Source organism: Gobio gobio (assembly GCF_949357685.1).
Source record: "Gobio gobio genome assembly, chromosome: 18".
Taxonomy (NCBI): domain Eukaryota; kingdom Metazoa; phylum Chordata; class Actinopteri; order Cypriniformes; family Gobionidae; genus Gobio; species Gobio gobio.
Window position 1 is genome coordinate 31,300,845 of NC_137111.1, and position 17,977 is coordinate 31,318,821.

General features: G+C 35.6%; 2 protein-coding genes across 2 annotated transcripts; one reads left to right on the forward strand and one right to left on the reverse strand.

The window, feature by feature from the left end:
* The first annotated feature begins 2,016 nt into the window (after nucleotides 1–2,016).
* On the forward strand, nucleotides 2,017–3,584 carry sfr1 (SWI5-dependent homologous recombination repair protein 1). Its single transcript, XM_079842020.1, has 3 exons — nucleotides 2,017–2,289; nucleotides 2,494–2,826; nucleotides 2,916–3,584. Exons 1-3 carry the CDS (start codon nucleotides 2,206–2,208, stop codon nucleotides 3,105–3,107), a joined length of 609 nt encoding a protein of 202 aa, XP_079698146.1. The 5' UTR covers nucleotides 2,017–2,205; the 3' UTR covers nucleotides 3,108–3,584.
* Nucleotides 3,110–17,928, reverse strand: cfap43 (cilia and flagella associated protein 43). Its single transcript, XM_079842019.1, has 38 exons — nucleotides 17,864–17,928; nucleotides 17,210–17,463; nucleotides 16,985–17,081; nucleotides 16,735–16,902; nucleotides 16,464–16,614; nucleotides 16,017–16,173; nucleotides 15,816–15,895; nucleotides 15,569–15,700; nucleotides 15,178–15,294; nucleotides 14,626–14,706; nucleotides 14,369–14,517; nucleotides 14,151–14,254; nucleotides 13,491–13,640; nucleotides 13,196–13,359; nucleotides 12,938–13,105; nucleotides 12,677–12,807; nucleotides 12,372–12,546; nucleotides 12,143–12,241; nucleotides 11,173–11,250; nucleotides 10,946–11,071; nucleotides 10,634–10,738; nucleotides 10,383–10,499; nucleotides 10,021–10,200; nucleotides 9,676–9,882; nucleotides 9,353–9,442; nucleotides 7,450–7,530; nucleotides 7,229–7,354; nucleotides 6,752–6,871; nucleotides 6,528–6,635; nucleotides 6,199–6,285; nucleotides 6,019–6,107; nucleotides 5,707–5,911; nucleotides 5,481–5,593; nucleotides 5,221–5,380; nucleotides 4,808–4,972; nucleotides 4,554–4,634; nucleotides 4,228–4,381; nucleotides 3,110–3,535 (listed from the first exon to the last, which is right to left on the reverse strand). Exons 1-38 carry the CDS (start codon nucleotides 17,890–17,892, stop codon nucleotides 3,360–3,362), a joined length of 4,974 nt encoding a protein of 1,657 aa, XP_079698145.1. The 5' UTR covers nucleotides 17,893–17,928; the 3' UTR covers nucleotides 3,110–3,359.
* Between the last annotated feature and the right edge of the window lie 49 nt (nucleotides 17,929–17,977).

A 17,977-nucleotide genomic window follows, 5' to 3' on the forward strand; every position in this document is an offset into this window, starting at 1 on the left:
CAGGACTCCTGGGTAGGATTTTATATTGAGCCACTCCCCTGTCTTTTGGCAGGTACACACAGACAGATTTTTAAAAAAGACAATACCCTCAGGAATCACAATTTTATCCTTTATGTTCCTGCAAACTACAGCTTTAAGACATGTTCAGGTGAACGCAGGTGTGGCTGGATGCGTTATCTATGCGTCAGTAACACCTAGAAAAATGAAACTCCAAAAAAAGTAGGTTAAGTTGGCATAGCAGTGTAAACATGACTGAAAATGCATTTTGTTCAACATCATTCAGTTGACAAATCATTTTTAGGCTTCAAAATGTCATGCTTTGTCTCTAAAAACACAACAAGTGCTATATGCTTACATTAAGTGTTAAGCACTTGACAGACCAAGAACAACACTGCATTCAAGGAATAGATATATCAACTCATGCATTTACTGAGAATCAAAACATGCTTAAATACCTTTCAAATACTTCAAAGGAAGCATTGTTTTTTAATTAAACTGCAGGAACATGACTATAATAATTTTACTCTGAATGTGTCAACTGATTAAGAGACAGAACATTTGAAATGGGGTCAGATGGGGATACTGTATGTATTTAGTTTAACTAGTCCCTGTCCTTACAGATGTGCACAGGTGTTCATGCATACCATTTTAGCCAATCCTATACAATAATAGGAAGGAATGTTGACAGATATGATTTAATGCTATAATAAATATTATGTAATTTTATTACTCATTATTATTATTATCAGTGAATCATCTTGAGGAGCTGGATCAAAGAACAATGCAAATGTTCCAAATGGAATTTAGGGACATACAAGCTTCCCAAGGGAAAAAGGTGTTGCTTCTCTTTAGATTTGTACCTTTTTCTATTGATGCATTTTTCCCAATGACCACACCCTGATGATACAAAATGAACATGAGTCACAAAAGCTTCAACTCCACCCCACATGTGTCTCTCTCTCTCTCTCTCTCTCTCTCTCTCTCTCTCTCTCTGACCAGTGTATTAGACCCCATACAAATATAGGAAAAATGTGAGAGCGCTTGAGTCTACAGCTATTAAACAATTATGATTTCATAGACAAGTTATAACAAGGCAGAAAAGATTTTCAGTAGAGGCAGAACAGCCATGGGGTTGAATAAAAAAAACACGAACTAGCTGAACCGCAAATGGAATCATCTCCATTTGAAATTAGATGTTTCTCTCTATAAATGTGTTCATTGTACTTTTTTTTTTTTTTTTTCAATGGTTCTTTAAATCTGTTATATTTACCTAATGTTTTTGTGTGCAAAAAGATGCTGTTTGTTATTTAAACTATATAATTAATGAATTCATGAGTTTGATTCATGGATTTCAACATCCCTCTTTTTGACTTTATGGGTTCAGACCATAGACCGTAAAAAAGTTCAGACAGTCAAACTGTCAACAAGTTCACCTCCGATTCATCTCTGCCATCCTATTAGTCTCTTTAACCTGCTTGAGGCATATGTTTAGATCTACCATGTGTTACTTTTTATGTATAAGCCTATGGACATCCATAATTATTAATATATAAAGCTATATATGCTATAACAGATTTATAGTCAATATCTGTTTTCTGTGTTATTTTGTGAATTAAAAATAATAAACGACGTATGTGCTGCATTCTAACAATTCTTTTTTATACTAGTTTCTCTTCTCAATTTCACAATTCCTCTTTCAACCATGTTGTACATTATATGTTTTTAAATCTACCTATACAATTAGTGTGATAATATGGCTTCATTAATTTGTTCGTACTGGCGTGTTAACTGTAGTGTCAAACTGAATTGAGTGAAAGATATCTGGTAAAAATAGATTACATTAAAATATAGAAAAGAAATAGACTAGAAATGTAATAATTGCATATTCTTTTATTTATGTAGCTACTTAAAACCATTATTTACTTTTATTATTTTATAAGCTACTAAATTAAACTAACAGTTCTTTTAGACTACATTTCCCATAATTCTTGATAATGACAATGACGTAGAGACGGCCCGGAAATGACAACGAATAAATGGAACTTGCACCAATTTCAAAACATCAGAGTGCCTGATCACTTCACAGACGAAAGAAAGGTTCTGAGGTGCTTCCGACTGAATTTTTACACCAGCAAAACGGATATATTACCGTGTCATTTTAGAGTGTAGCCGTTTTCTCCTTTTCATAGCGATTTCATATGGTGAATGATGGAGACAACTCCGATAAAACTGACACCAGCTAGTGAAACTACACCGAATACAGCCCAGTCCACTTCTAGTGCAACAAAGGTACAGCTTATAATACAGCTAATATTTGTTTTCAGACGAAGCTAACATATTAGCAAAGCATGTTAGCTTGTACACCACTTGTTATTTCTCTCGCTCAAAAAAAATCACTGTGTACTGTACTGCGGTCTCCATTACTGGTTGTACTGCGTGACTTAACTTACATGTGATTTATTGTTGATAATTTGACATTTTCTTTTTCTTCAGTCCATGAGTGCCTCACTCAGGGAGAAGTTAAAAAGAACACGACACTCATTCAGAACCCCCCTCAGTGTGGTTAAACGCCTTCAAATTGAAGATGACAATCAAACACAGACTTCACAACCGGGAGACACAAAGCACGGCGTGGCTGACGAAAGAGAGACTGATACTGATGTCAATCAGAATGATATGAAGGAGCAAAGAGACTGTTCACATGATCACACAGCTGAGACTGCACAAAGAGCCTCGAATCAACAATGTGAAGAGCTGAAAAAAGCAGTGAAGGATAGATTAGAAACCTTGAGAAGATTAAAGATGGTCAAGATGTATAGACAAAAGGTAAACATCTAAATGAAGTATTGACATTAACTTCTAAGCAAAGGATGATGTTCTTTAAGTTTTTCTCTTTGCTCTGTGTTTCCACATAGAATGACCTGATCCAGCTGCAGAGACTCGTTGACAAATGGAGATCCTGTGCTCAGTCTGTGCTGTTTGAATTACAGCGTGAATTACACACAGAGGGAAAACAAACTAGCCTGTCTCAGCTTATTGACAACTTTGGGTTAGAAGACAAAATACTGCACTTTGATAGGGCCGAGGAAGACTTCACAAACACCTGAAAGTCATTATATTAATTTTATTCACACTATTTCGACAGGTTGTAACATGCCATTTCAGACCAGGTTATTCTTAAAACATTTGAATTGAAAATAATCAGATCTGATAAGACATTGCAGTGTGAATTTTGGTAATTTTACTAAACTGTATTGTAATTTATTACACACGTTTTTGTGTTATGTCATGTCTGTCTATTGAAATAATTTTATTTTTCAACCAAAAGCTGAAATAATAAATCTGTTATGCATCCTGAATCAGTTGTAGTGTAGTTGAGAAAGAGATGGGAAGTTCTTCATACGCAACCTCTCGACCTCTGCTCTCAGTGCGTGTATCTCTTCAGATTGTGCTCCGACTATGCTCAGCAGCTTCTTTCTCAAGATGATATCTTGGTAGTTCTTCTCTGTCTCCGTCTCCTGGTCATCTCCCATTGCTGAATAACAACATCTTTTGTTAAAAAATAAACTTATTTTTGTCACCATAACTAAGTACAACTGAACTTTTGAGAGTCAACATTATTGGGCTTTATTCATGTACCATGGGCAGAATTTACAAATCGGGCATCATTTAAAAACTGAACAATTAAATTCAATAGGGCAATTTACACTACTTTTCAAATGTTTGTGGTCAATATTTTTTTATGCTTTTGAAAGAAGTTTCTTATGCTCACCCAGGCTGTATTTATTTGATCAAAAATACAATAGAAAAGTAATATTGTGAAATATATATTACAATTTAAAATAACTGTTTTCTATTTTAATGTATTTAAAATGTAATTTATTTCTGTGATGACACAGCTGAATTTTCCGCATCATTACTCCAGTGTCACATGATTCTTCAGAAATCATTCTAATATGCTGATTTGCTGCTCAAACATTTCTTATTATTTTAATTTTTTTTAGGATTCTTTGGTAATTACACATTTCAAAAGAACAACATTACTTTTAAATATAAACATTCTGTACAATTATAAATGTCTTTACTTTTGATGCAGTTTAATGTGTCCTTCTTAAAAGTAATGCATTCTTTTAAAAAAAATTGACTGACCCCCAAACTTTTGAATTGTACCAAGTAGTCTATTTTTGATAAAAACAAATTGTTACTTGTAGATATAAAGTCATTTACCAACAGCCTCGAAAACATTTCTTCTCTCTGCGACTGTTATCTCCATGTCAGCCATTCTTAAGTCGAGGGCAGCGTTCTTCTCTTGCATTTGTACATCTTGTCTGTCCAGGTGCTTTATCTGTTTCTTGCAAGCCTCAATTTTCTTTTGATGAGTCTAGGCAAAGAATGAAAGAAAAAAAAACCTTTTATATCTGCCACTAACTTTGATTAATGTAATCATCCAGACTGAATTTACAACTGGGGAATGCCTGTGCTGAATAAGCATCTGGCTAAGTTACTCTACACTTATCTTTGCAAGGCGCTTGAAAAGTAATGAGCAAGTTTACCGTTTTCTGTAAATCTACAGTCCTCTCCAGAGTTGTGAGCTGCTTTGACACCATGTTGTCATTACTTGTTTCATTCAGGTACTGACATGAGAAAAATACAAAGAAAAAAATATTTGTAATTGTTATATTATATAATTAAAGTTTCACAGACAAAGGTAGTCCTGAGCCATAGTCTTAGATCTGTTAAATCATATTCTTCTGGATTTTTTAAATCAAGATTACTTCAAATGAAAGACTAAAGATTAAATCCATACGTCTTGAATCTCCTGAGTGATGCGCAGGGTCTGTATGTCTCTGGCTTTGTTGCCGAGATCTTCCAGCTGCATTCTCATTCTCATGTGATCCCACTCCTGCTGTATGATTCCTTTGCGGAAGTCTTTACACTCCACCATGCAGGCAATCTTCTGATCTCCTAAAGCCTGATTGATAAATCAGTTTACAAATGATTAATGAATGAATGAATGTGTAAATAGTTGCATAAACTGACAAAGTCAACAATTGTTGCTTCTTAATTTATTAGTGGTACAAATGGCCAATGAAGATGATCATCCAGATCTTGTTTTGTGCTTAGTTTCTGGTTCATGCACAGAAGTAAAATGATCTGCAATAACACTGATTGCACTGAGTTTAAATGAAGAGGAAGAAGGAGATAAGTAGTTCTCAGTACTCTGATGGTGCCGTTCAGGTCCTCAATTCCTCCGCGATGGATCAGCAGGGCATCGGTATAGTCAGCAATGAAGTCTTCAGCCTCCACTTCCACCTGGCCTTGATGTAGAACGATCTGCACCATGCTGTCCAGTCGAAATCTCATCTTCTCTTCACAAAGACTAGGACAATATTAGGAATTAAATGATTTGGTCACAGATCCTCAATAACATCTTATTTCCAGTGATATCCTTCATTTTTATAACGAACTGTTCTTCTCACCCATTAAGTTCATCAATGAGATTTTTGATTTCAAGTTGAGCTTTCTCGTCCTCATCTGTTCTCCTCTGAAGAAAAGCCTGCATCTCCGCCAGGGTCAATGCCTTTAGTTTGACCTACAGGAGTCAACATAAAACCCTTCTCAGACAGTTTTTTGATTGTGAATTATGAGGAAGCTTCAGATTTGGGGGACCTTTAGCTTCTTTGCGTCGTGTCTACCCCTTCTCACCTTTTGTTCACTTTCCACTTTGGCCCGTCTGGCCAGGCAAAACCTCTCCCACACGACTGGATCTAATCCTTCCAGCATGTTCTCTGGAGCGTCCAACTCTTCCATGGCCTTCATCATCAGAGAGAGTCCATCAGATGGTGCTGTTCCTAAATGCGCCCCCTCTTTAAACAGGCTGTTTTCAGTCTGACTTTTCATTTTCTGAACCCTGCCAAACAACACTTATTTTTACTCTTTTCAAAGGTAATTAATACTGGACAAACACGTGTCTTATGCGTATGCATGATTGAAGATGCAACTTCTCTGAAATAATACCTGGGTCTGCGTTTGTAAAGCTTATAGAGCTGGTCAATTTTATGTCCAGGGATGTCATAAAACTCTTTGCGAAATCCTTTGTCCAGAAGCTTTTAAAAAAGGAAAAGGGTTTATAAAATTAGACTTTTCTTGGTGAGAACATTATGGATATGCATATGCATGACATGTTCGTAAGCTTACTTTGTCCTCAGAGACTGTGTTATCATACGCCTCTCTAACTTCATCAACGGTCTCCCTGTGTTTTTTCAATTCCTCCCCAATTTCATTCTGTCAGAATAGAGAGGTGACTCATACACTAGAACGTGCAAAACAGTCGGTCTCACAGGAACGGATTAGCATGCCACGCAAGTTTGTTCTTGCCTGCAATTTTTGTCATCATCAGGAACATTATAATTGTCTCAAGTAATAACTGCCAATTTCTGACATTGTTATATAGAGTTACTGTAAACAGACAACATCACGGCTGAATAAATGATAAGACATAATATCTACATACAAACGAAGATCACCTTTAAAATTCGTGCCTTCTCAAGTTTAAGGCTCAACTGTTTCTCTCTGCTGAGGATCTCTTCTTCAGTTTCAATGGAGTGAACTAGATTCGCAATCTTGAGCTCTTCCTGAAGGATAAAAACTCAGAGTTACTGTTACATGATTACAGGTCATGTTATTTGTACACAGAAGGCTCCTGAAAAGGTGACATGCAAAAATGTAATGATGTATTGTATCATCTTACTTGGTATACGACCATCTCTGATTTCACCTTCCTTTCAAACAGCTTTGTGAGTCTTTCATCAAACATCTGGGTAGCCTCTTTGATAGATGTCAGCAGTTTCTTCATTTCTGTCTCCAGTGTCTAGGGAAACAGTGACTTATTAAAAGGGAAAGGGGTCTACAGTTTTAAAGAGATTTGAAGGGAGTGATTGCTTATAGGAATAGTTCATCCAAAAATGCAGATTTGACATCAATGATGCCAAGCGGCATTGGTTTTTACATGTACTGTAACAGATTTTGAAGCAGCGAATAAGATCGTTGATCTGCAAATAAGATTTTGTGATGTCTGTTCCTCTCAAAAAAGTTATTGTATGGTCGTTAATTTGTAATATTGTGATACTTTTATGGTGCTTTTTTAATCACTTTCAAAGCTTGACAGTAAAAACCTACATCATTTGTGTGAACGATCCCTTAAAGTGTAATGTGATCCAAGTCTTACTTTTCTGTATTTCTCTTGCTCCTCACTTAGCTCCTTTGCTTTTTTCTCAAACTCTTTGAAGCTCTTTCTCTCTTCTTCTGTCCACTGTACTTCAGGTTTAGACATGAACTCAGGCTGAGGTACTTCCTATGAGATATCTTGAATGTTATTTTCCTCTGCCTTTGTGTTCTTTTTGATAAATAAGTTTATACATTCCAATAAGATTTTTTCTGCCACCTCACCATCCTCAACACATCCTCTTTTTTAAGCTCCAGAACTCCACCCATCATCACATTGAGCGCTTGATCTCTCATGTTGTCAGACTGCAATGGAAATGCAGAACAATTGTTATCATTTACACAGCATAAAAAATACTGAGATATCCAAGAAACGCGGTATCTTTACAATATCTGTAAATAGAAGACAGTTTTCATATTGCAGTTTAAAGTTTTCATACTATGCTACTGTTCAAAAGTTTGGGGTTGGTAAGATTATTTTTAAATAAAGTCTCTTATGCTCACCAGGGGCCCGTTCTTCGTACCTCGCTAACTCAGTTAGCTGGATTTGATTGTTGACGATTTGGCATGATCTTGGATTGTTTGGTTCTTCGAAGCTCATCCTGGACTTGGTGTCATAGTAACAGGTCCGTAAGCTTAAACCTACTCGGGAGCAGGCTTATTTCATGTAAACAGGATTAGATTGCATCTTGAGGTGATACTTAAAATCTGTCCCAGCCACTGCTACTTTATTACAAGAGTGCATTACTGAACCAGGGGCAATAATAATAATTTTAAATAATAATATAAAAATGTTATATTGTATATGTATATGAGAATGTATAATGTTGTGTATAATACTATAGACACAGCCACTTGATTGAGAGATTTATTTGTGATGGAATAATTACTTTATATAATTTTGTTTTTATTGGTTTACACACATGTTGTACAGTTAATCTGAGCCGTGCATTAAGTGATCACGGATATTATGGGAATGGCTTGATGCAGCGCAAGAGAGGATAATTTGATCTTGACCCATAAGAAATTTAAATACTGTCACGTTACAAATCTGCTTCAAATTAAATTAAAAATTAAATTACAACATTGAAATAAAAATGTAAAGGGTGTACAAATACTGTATAAAATCGTGAATATAAATAATTGGTAATCATGTTAAAAAAAAAAAAAAAAAACATTTATCATTTATCTATTATAACTTTTATGTTGGTTTGGTCGTTTGGCTGTTTCCTTATAAAGGTTCAGAAATTCGTGGGGGTTTTGTGTGTAATTTGTCAAGTTTTTTGCCAGGTGGCTTTTTAATTATATGATGTCATTACGTTGCTGTCTTGACGCCAGCCAATCGCTGCAATGCTGATCGTGGTTTCGAGTATCGATGCATCTGCCCTCTTCAGGGAAAAAAAGAACGCTCAGTAATCTTAGATCATTTAATCCAGATATTTTAATCCAATCCGCAAATTCGTTTGAAGAACCAAATTAGCCAGAGATCAGTTATCACGATTAAAAGATCTGGGATCTGTCAAATCATCTTAGATGTATTAAGCGAGGTACGAAGAACGGGCCCCAGAGCTGAATTTAATTGGTCAAAAATACAGTAAAAACAGGAATATTGTGAAATATAATTACAATTCTATTTTAATATATTTTAAAATAAACTGTATTCCTATGATGGCAAAGCTGAATTTTCAGCTTCATTACTCCAGTCTTCAGTGTCACATGATCCTTCAGAAATCATTCTAATATGCTGATTTGCTGCTCACATTTCTTATTATTATCAATGTTGCTGCTTAATATTTTTTGTGGAAACCATGACAGATATTTTTCAGATTTTTTGATAACTAGAAAATTCGAAAGATAATTTTTTATCACTTTTAATAAATTTAATACATTCTTGCTAAATAAATTTATTGTTAATTTATTTATTTGAAAAAGAAATAGTACTGAATGGTAGTGTGTCAAGAAATCAAGAATTTTATAGGAATATATAATGAATAGATTAAAAACGGATGAATGAATAGATTATTAAACTGATGTGATTAAAATGAATTCGAAAGGTTGTGTTGAACGAGTTATGAGGTGAAAAAAACTGTTAAAAGCACACCTGTTGTGAGGTACAGTAATGTTATACCTTGGCTGCAAGCATTTGCCGTTTGTCTTCTTCTCTTAGCTTTTCTTCTTTTTCTTTCTGCTCGGGGGTGAGGTATTTCTCAACCTTGATCTAGAAACACGCATAAATTCGCCTGTCAAGCCCACTGCCCACAATAAATCAGGGTTTGCCATATTTACATTACTGAAATGATATAAAAAGTATTTCAATTCGAAAGATATAAAATGGGTCTACATCAGACTTGTTAGATAATGCATCTGGAGATTTGAACCAATAAAGGTAAAATGAATCCTAGATTAACCCTAGAATTATTTAAAATCTTATATACAAAATGTCTGTGTTACCTCTGCGTCGGTCACAGTGAGAGCTCTCTCAGGACACTCATTATCAGTGAGATTAGGCTCCCACAGGGTCTCACTTAGGTCCAGCTCAGTCATAATCTCAGAGATACGCTTATTCTTCTCTCTAACACGGTGGATTTCCTGTTCCTTCTGCTTGTAAACTGCCTCAAATTCTTTGTTGAATGTGCTCTTCACTTTGTAGATAACATCCTTCATAAAACAACCATGAAATATAGCAAATTAATTGGAGTTCAGACCCGTATAAACCCTTTTTTTTACTGTTCTGTATTTAAAACATGATTTTTCCTGACTCTAGTTGTTTATTAAGACAACAAGAAAAGTCATCACCTTTAGCAAGGTGATTTGGTTGATTTTCTGCTCTCTGACATGTAAGTTAAACTGGTTGTAGAGATAAGGGTTGATGCCTCCATAAAGAGCACTCAGACTGCCAGTCAGAGCAGGACTGTCCTCTGCTGCCTCCTCCTCGTTTTTCTCTCCAACGTTTGTGTTTAAAATCACCTCTTGAAGCTATGAAGAATATTCGTATTATATGTGTCAGATTTTGTGAATCTAACATCTGTAGAAACAAACACTGTGCATCCAGCATCAAGGTACATTATGTTCAGTATCATGTGAGGCTTTGGTTGCTATGGAGGAATCCATTCCAACAGCTAACTCATTGTTGTTTGAGTAATACACTGTACACTTACTTGTGAATCTTCCAGTTCAATCTGTCTCGTGGTCTCAACCCTATGAAGCTCTTCAAGTTCCTTTTCAGTGCGTTCCTTCATGGGATAGTTCTTTACCTCATTTTCTGAATGAAAGGCCTGGGGGCAATAAAGAAAGCACAAAGACACTGACACTTGGCAGCTGTATAGTATTTCTAGTAGTTACAGTAAGCCAAGTGAAATCGATGGATGTGTTACAAAGTTTTTTCCCCCACATAAAATCTACCAGATACCTTAATAGCTTTCCCCTTGACTTGCATGGAATCCCAGCATTCTCTCTTCAGGACCTCCCTCTGATAGCACTTGGCCAGATTCTCCATTTCAATCTCCTTCCTTACCTTAAACCACAAACATACAAATCTAATATGTTGAGATATATATTAGTTTTTACATAAATAACTGATGGTGTATCAACAGTCTAATCATAACATATTATTGGTGAACTATATGGGAAACAAATTCTTTATAAACTGAGAAGCTTGTTTGTACAAAAGATGTCTATACACATAATCTGCTCTTAATCATCTGTAAACAGTCATGTTTACCCTGGTAACCTCCTGCTCTCCCTCCACCAGCAGTCTCTGTTGCTCTTCCACATCCAGGTTAAATTCCTGTTGCTCAAGTTTCTCCATGTCTGCCAGATTCGCATTCTCCTCCATCATAGCTTTGATCTGGAGTGAGCCAGAAACAATCAGGATGAACCTTTCAACTTCAAATGTGTGCATGGAAAGAATCTAATATATAATATTAGAAGTAGAGGATTCTTTCTTACTCTGTCACGAAGAACCTTAATGTTTCTTCTCAGGTTCTTCTTCGTCTCTGCATACTGCTGGATCTCCTCCTGGAGAACCTGGTGAGATACCACTGGAGTCATGATCTTAGTATTAATGTATTCTCTTTCAGTTATTCTACTTCTCAACCATCTTTCTTGATGTTTGTGGAAACCAGTATAATAAATATAAATTCCCATTCAATTAAATGTTTTTTTAAAGAAGTATTTATTTAGGATGTATTTATTAAATCAAAAATACAGTAAAAATAGAAATATTGTGAAATATTACCATTTAAACTGTAATTTATTCCTGTAATGGCAAAGCTGAATTTTTAGCATTCATTACTTCAGTCGTGTCACATGATCCATGATGTAGAAAACAGTTGTGCTGCTTAATATTTTTGAATTTTTGATGAATATAAAGTTAAAAAGAACAGTATCTATTTAAAAACAGAAATCTTTTGTAATATTATAAATAATGTCTTTACTGTCACTTTTGAACAATTTAATGCATCCTTGCTGAATAAAAGTATTAATTTCTTAAAAATGTATTAATCTTACTGACCTCAAACTTTTCAATGACAATGCGTTTTGCTCAATTTATTGGGTGACCCAAAACTGTTAAGTGTATATTTTTATATTATAAAAAATCTATTTAATTTAATGCACAGTGCACACTGTTACATATGTTTATAACACCTTTGCCAGTACCACATCAGTGGTTAACATTTATATTTGTTAATTATTTCCATAAATATATTTTGTATATTTTTTCTCCTGAAGGCCTGTGATCAACCATTTTAAACTCATTAAATAAGAAACATAAAATATGTTGTAACCTGAAAAGAATTAGCTGCTGGCAACAAATTATTCTATATTATACAATTAGGAACAATAAACACAGTGATTTCATATTTTTAATTAAATGAGACACAATAACACATAAATAAATTCAGAGACAAGCACTAACCGCATCGATTTTCCCATCAAGCCAAGTAGAACTAGTTGGGGATGCAAAAAAGTTTTCCTCTTGTTCAGCTTCATGACTCATCTTTTCATTTAAATTTACCTGCAGGAAGAATTTTGTGACCGTTTATATTTTGTATCTCAAGAAACATCTCCCCAGTAAAACTGCTAAACCAGGTACAATATTGTGCATAAATATTATTTAAACATGACAAAAATATGTTTTTCTATACCTCTCCTGTATGGACTGAGGTATATCTGGTAAAGGATTGTGTCTGTGAATCCCAGTCAGTGATTTCGCTGAGGACGGTGTTCTCTGAGGATACTACTGACTCAAAAGAATCAGCAATTGACTGACCATACTGGGTAGCTGCATTTGCTTTGCCAGCCTCAGAAAGCTTTAACCTGCTAAATTTTAAAGCATTGTAAAAACCAAAACGATTCAGGTCCAGCTTCAAGGGCAGAAAATATTGCTATAGATAAAAGTTCTATAGTAATATTTGTTTTGTTTTATGTCTTTTGATACCCCCAAGCTCACCTTAGCTTGCTGCAGACAAGCGAACCGTCCCTCAGGCCAGTGGTGATGATGGTCTGACTGTCTGGGGTGAAACAAACAGATCCGACTCCATCCTGCCAACATGAGTGGCACTGCAGCTGCACATACCTGTCCTGCATGTCAAGGGCAAGCCTATTTACGTACTCTTCAAATATTTGGGCATTTTCTGAGAAACATGTTGCTCCTAGCCCAGTGCTCATAAACATGGACGAACTTGTAGAGAGTGGTTTTAACAGACAATACCATTGTTGAAATCTCACAGATGCGCAGCAGTCCATCTCTGCCAACTGTTGCCAGCCAGGCTTGATGGGGAGAGAGCTGTAGAAGTGCAGGGCTCAGAAAATGCCTCCCTGCCTCCATCTCTGGTATAAGTTGAACTGCTTCCTGTAAATTAGAGTGCTTTTCGCCACTCTGTATAACACATGAGAAGCAGTTAGGAGCAGTGCCAAAAACAAAATAAAACTGTCATCAGGCTGTGAGTGTTGTCTGTCTGTATTGCACCTCAGGGATACTGAAACTTTGCAAGACTTTTCTCTGTTGGCAGTAGCCAAATATCTTGTTTGTGGCCAGGACACAAGAGCAAAGTGCGTGAGGGAGCTCGTACAAACAGCTGTGAAGGACATCTTCATGCAGACGGCCGTGGACATCCACACAACTTGTTGAGCCTGGAAGTGGCACAACATTATGATAAGGACAGCTGGAGTGATGTATTTTGAATGTGTATCATTTGTTCTATTTTTTCAGCAAATCTTCTTGTATGCCACCCTCAATTATGCCATGTTTTTTCCCCATGTACCTGTAAGCTGTTGCACAAACAACGTCAGTAGCAGAAGTACATTTCCCTCATTGATTTCTCTCCCTGTCTTGCTGCATAGCACCAGCACTTTAACTTGTCTGCTTTCTTTTTGGTACTGAGTGGAAAGGCTTACAATGGCACCTGGAGCCTCTGAAAAAAATGTGAAACAACTTATTTCAAACTTTAGGCAAAAAGAGTTAATACACTGCCATTCAAAAAGTATTTTATGCTTATTTGAAACAAATATACAGTAATATTATTAAATATTATTAAAATAACTGCTTTATTTTAATATATTTAAAAATGTAATTTATTCCTGTAATGGACCATTACTCCAGTCTTCAGTGTCACATGATCCTTCAGAAATCATTGTAATATGCTGGTTTGGTGCTCAAGAAACATTTGTTAATACAATTAATGTTGAAAACAGTTCTAAAAATGCTGCTTAATATTTTTGTGGAAACCGTGATACATTTTTTTCAGGATTCTTTGATTAATTGAACGTTCAAAAGAACAGCGTTTATTAGAAAGCTTTTATTATAATTATAAATGCATTTACCTTCTTTTACAATGTAATGCTTGCTGAAAAAAAGGTTTGATTTCTTTCTAAATAAATCTTATTGACTCTTGCATGACAGTGTATGTTGTCCTAAAAATTACCAATCCATCCAATAACTTCAAATCGTTTTGATGGCCTTGCATTCAGCACAAACATGCGTGAGTCTGATGCTCCTGTGATTAAGAAGTTGCCACCTTGATCAAATCTGTTGAACATATATATAAATATATATATTATACAGTAGGCTCAAAATTCAGTTCACATTTCACCAATTCAAAAGAGATATGATAGCTATTAACCCTGGAGCTGAGAAACTCACACCAAATGGTCTACTGGGACATGGTAGAAATTAACTCTGTGAACTAGTCTAGGCTTCTGTTTTGTAGTCATCTCCACAAACAGGACATCTCCAGTGGCTGTCCCTACAACAACATACTGGGCTACGAGGCAGCATGCCATACTGGTCACCTGAAGTAAAGACATAAAAAAAATTGTCATACACATATTTATGTATTTATGATTTTGGAAAAATAAGTTCTGTGTGATTCATATAGAAACTCTAATTATAGCACTAACATGTGTTTGCAGAGAGATAGAGCCCATGCAATGTCCATCATCCAGAGCCCACAGCTGTATGTCTCCTGCTTCTCTGACTGACTGCAACAATGGAGATGCAGATGCCTTGTTATTTTTAATCATATTTCATTTCAGATCTACTTTTTGTAATCTAATATCTATTACATTGTAATACTATACTATTCTAATAAGTAAACATTTATTATTTAAAATATAATTAAAGGGATAGTTCACCCAAAAATGCTCACCCTCATGTTGTTCCAAACCTGTATGAATTTCTTTCTTCGGCTGAACACAAAATATATTTTGAAGAATATCAGTAACCAAACAGTTGATGGGCCCCATTGACTTGCATAGTTTTTTCCCCCATACTATGGAAGTCAGTGGGGCCCATCAACTGTTTGGTTACCCATATTCTTCAAAATATATGTTCAGCAGAAAAAAGAAATTCATACTGGTTTGGAATAACATGAGGGTGAGAAAATGATGACAGCATTTTCATTTTTGGGTGAACTATTCCTTTAATCTATTGACTATGCAAATTTCTCTTACCAAGCACACACTTCTATCAGTGTATAATGGAGAAACAGCCACAAAATCTCCACAGAGGACATCTAGAACTTTGACAATTTCATCCTTCAGCAGTGGTTTGAATCTGTAAACACAGCCCTGTGAAGCAAAACCAGAATTTATTAACAATGTTTCTCATCATTATCTTTAATTCATTTGGTTTTTATGATTTGCATTGCATTCTGGGATAAGGCTATGATGAGTTAAAAAAAAAAAAAAAAAGATATACTATAATGCAACTGTTAGAATAATATATAGAATACTGTATAGAATAATATTGCTGTATCATGAATCATAAAAATAATGCACAGTGCACACTGAATCATAAAAATACACTGATATTATAGTAAATTTAAATTATAATAACACTTACTGTGTTAGAAGTTAGCAGCAGTGTCTCACCGTCAGGGGAAAAGCATATAGCCGAGGCTGCCTCATCCAAAGCCCAAGTCTGCACTACCTCTAATTTGTTTCCTTTCATTAGTATTTTCCGTAAAATGCCTTCCTGTAATGGTTTTGGAAATGCTCTTGAATCAGGTTGAAATTATTTCTCACTTGAAAAGAGAGTAGTGTTTAGTTTCAGGGCAATTATAAGGGTGATGGTGAATAACATTTCTTACAATTCCTGCAGCAAAGAGATTACAGTCCTGTAGTACTAAGCTCTGGAAACTGCCTTCCTGTAGTGACATTTCACTGTCATCTGTGAATAAAATGCAATTCAAATAAGCTTTCAAAAAACAAGGAACTAAATAAGTCTCAAATGCATACTAGTAACACAAATCTGTAATGTTTCATTTGAAATGTATCAAGCATAAGTTTACCTGTTACTTCAGTTTGGGGTTTATATAGGACAGAGACAAGCAAAGTGTCAGGATTCACACAAAGCAGGAAACCTTCCTTGCAACCAACATACAGGTCAGAAGAAGTTGACCAGCAGATGGCACTTGGACACAGTTTTGTTTTTATTCGTTTCAAAGGCTGTGGGGACAAAGACAAATATTATGCTGTGACTTTCACAAAAATAAAGTGTTTTCGATTATGATGACCTTTCCAATAGAAAAGTAGTCTTGCCTCAAATTAATTGTATTGATTAAAATTATTATTAATTAAACCAATGTGTGTACTTCTTTTGTTCGAAAAATGTTATAAGGAAAAAAACATTTTTAGATTAAAAAAAATTATAATTTAATTAATGCAGCACTAATAAAAACCCATCTTCAAGAGAACTACTGGTTTATGAGAACACACTACTAAGTAAAGACCCGTACCACAAAGCTATCAGCTTTGTCTCCACTCAGTCCAGCGACTGCTGAAGTGGGCATCTGAGGACCTAAGTGGGTCATCTTCCCATTGAGCATATGAGACGGGTTTGCTTCACACTCAATAGCTGAACCATCAGTGGCGGGGAGATCAACAGCGCTGCCAAGCAAACATAAAGAAGATATAATGAATACGAAAAACAATGTCTGTGCATTAACCCCATTGGCATATGAAACCCATGTGCAAATAACAGTGACATCTGCTGGAGACACACTCTACCTAGGATTCATCAAATGATAGTTGCCACATCTTTCAACATTCCAGATCGTAAGGGTTTTAGATTTTACAGCACAAATTTGACACCAGTTCATGGGGTTGAAAACCAGGGCTGTGATGTCCTCTCCAAAAAGTGGATGGCTACAAAGTGGAATCATACTCTCCCAGTTCCTAAAAAAATAGATATTATTAATAATATTAAAACTGTAATGCAGAATATAAATACTTTATTTAGCAAATCTGAGACTAATACCATAACGTGATGGTGTGATCAGGTTTTGAGGAAGAACTGACTAAATAAGGGCCAGTATCACACAGTGCCAAAGCAGTATAGCCCAGTTTGCATGCACCTAAAAACAAAGGGAAAAACAATAAGGGAACATGTTTACAAAATGCAGTGTCCTAAAACAGTTTTTAGTAGCAACTAAAATCAGCTCTAAGAGTTTGTTGTTTAAGGTGCAACTTAAAAATGACTGACCTTTCAGTTCACACATCAGCTCAAGCTCTGGATAGTTGTAGACAAAGATGGAAGGATTCAGCCCGAGGTCAGAGAAAGCAAGACACCTGCAATGTCCACTTGCTGTAAAGGCCCCAATACCAGAAGCGGGACTCTGCAGAGTCTTCCTCGTTTCAGTTTCCACATTGAGGAAAACAATGAAATTTCCGCAGGTGTAGCATGCTGTTTTCTTGTCGACAAAATTAAATGTGCCATTGGTGAATCCTTGCACCCACCTTGTACATGGCAATAAACAAAAACAAAAAAATCAGCCTTATTTACATATTTGTTTAATGTATTCTCATTATTGCAATGAATACATTTGTATTTGTACATATTTTATTTGCTTTTACAATGTTTGTGTTTAGTTTTCCCCCCTCAGATTGTCAGAGTAGGACGTTGACTTTAGTGTATTTTAATTTACTTTATATCATAATAACAGTATTTCCAGTGTGTACTGTACATTCGAGCCCGTTTTCAGTTCAATGCTAGGTAACGTTAGCTAGCTATGATAAGTTGCTGATGAAAAAAATGTATCCGGACAAATAACTTTACAAGCTTAAAAATGTATTATCTGCTACGGAAACAATGTTAAAGACTGTCCACGTTTTCTCAAATACATAATTCGTAACGTACCGAACTTCCAAGTTCCCCAATACATCCATTTAAATCCGTCAGCTGAGCTCACCCGCTGAGTGTGCGTCTGTTTCCACAGCAACCCATTGCACACGGACTTCAGTGACACATTTT

What these genes read in the sequence shown, in the direction of transcription:
- sfr1 (XM_079842020.1), top strand. Translation starts at nt 2,206, where the DNA reads ATGATGGAGACAACTCCGATAAAACTGACACCAGCTAGTGAAACTACA. An exon ending in CCACTTCTAGTGCAACAAAG is followed by an intron (nt 2,290 to 2,493) that starts GTACAGCTTATA and finishes CTTTTTCTTCAG; the next exon opens with TCCATGAGTGCCTCACTCAG. An exon ending in TCAAGATGTATAGACAAAAG is followed by an intron (nt 2,827 to 2,915) that starts GTAAACATCTAA and finishes GTTTCCACATAG; the next exon opens with AATGACCTGATCCAGCTGCA.
- cfap43 (XM_079842019.1), bottom strand. Translation starts at nt 17,892, where the DNA reads ATGGATGTATTGGGGAACTTGGAAGTTCG. An exon ending in TCTGTGAGATTTCAACAATG is followed by an intron (nt 12,808 to 12,937) that starts GTATTGTCTGTT and finishes CTTGACATGCAG; the next exon opens with GACAGGTATGTGCAGCTGCA. An exon ending in TTAAGGTTCTTCGTGACAGA is followed by an intron (nt 11,072 to 11,172) that starts GTAAGAAAGAAT and finishes GGCTCACTCCAG; the next exon opens with ATCAAAGCTATGATGGAGGA.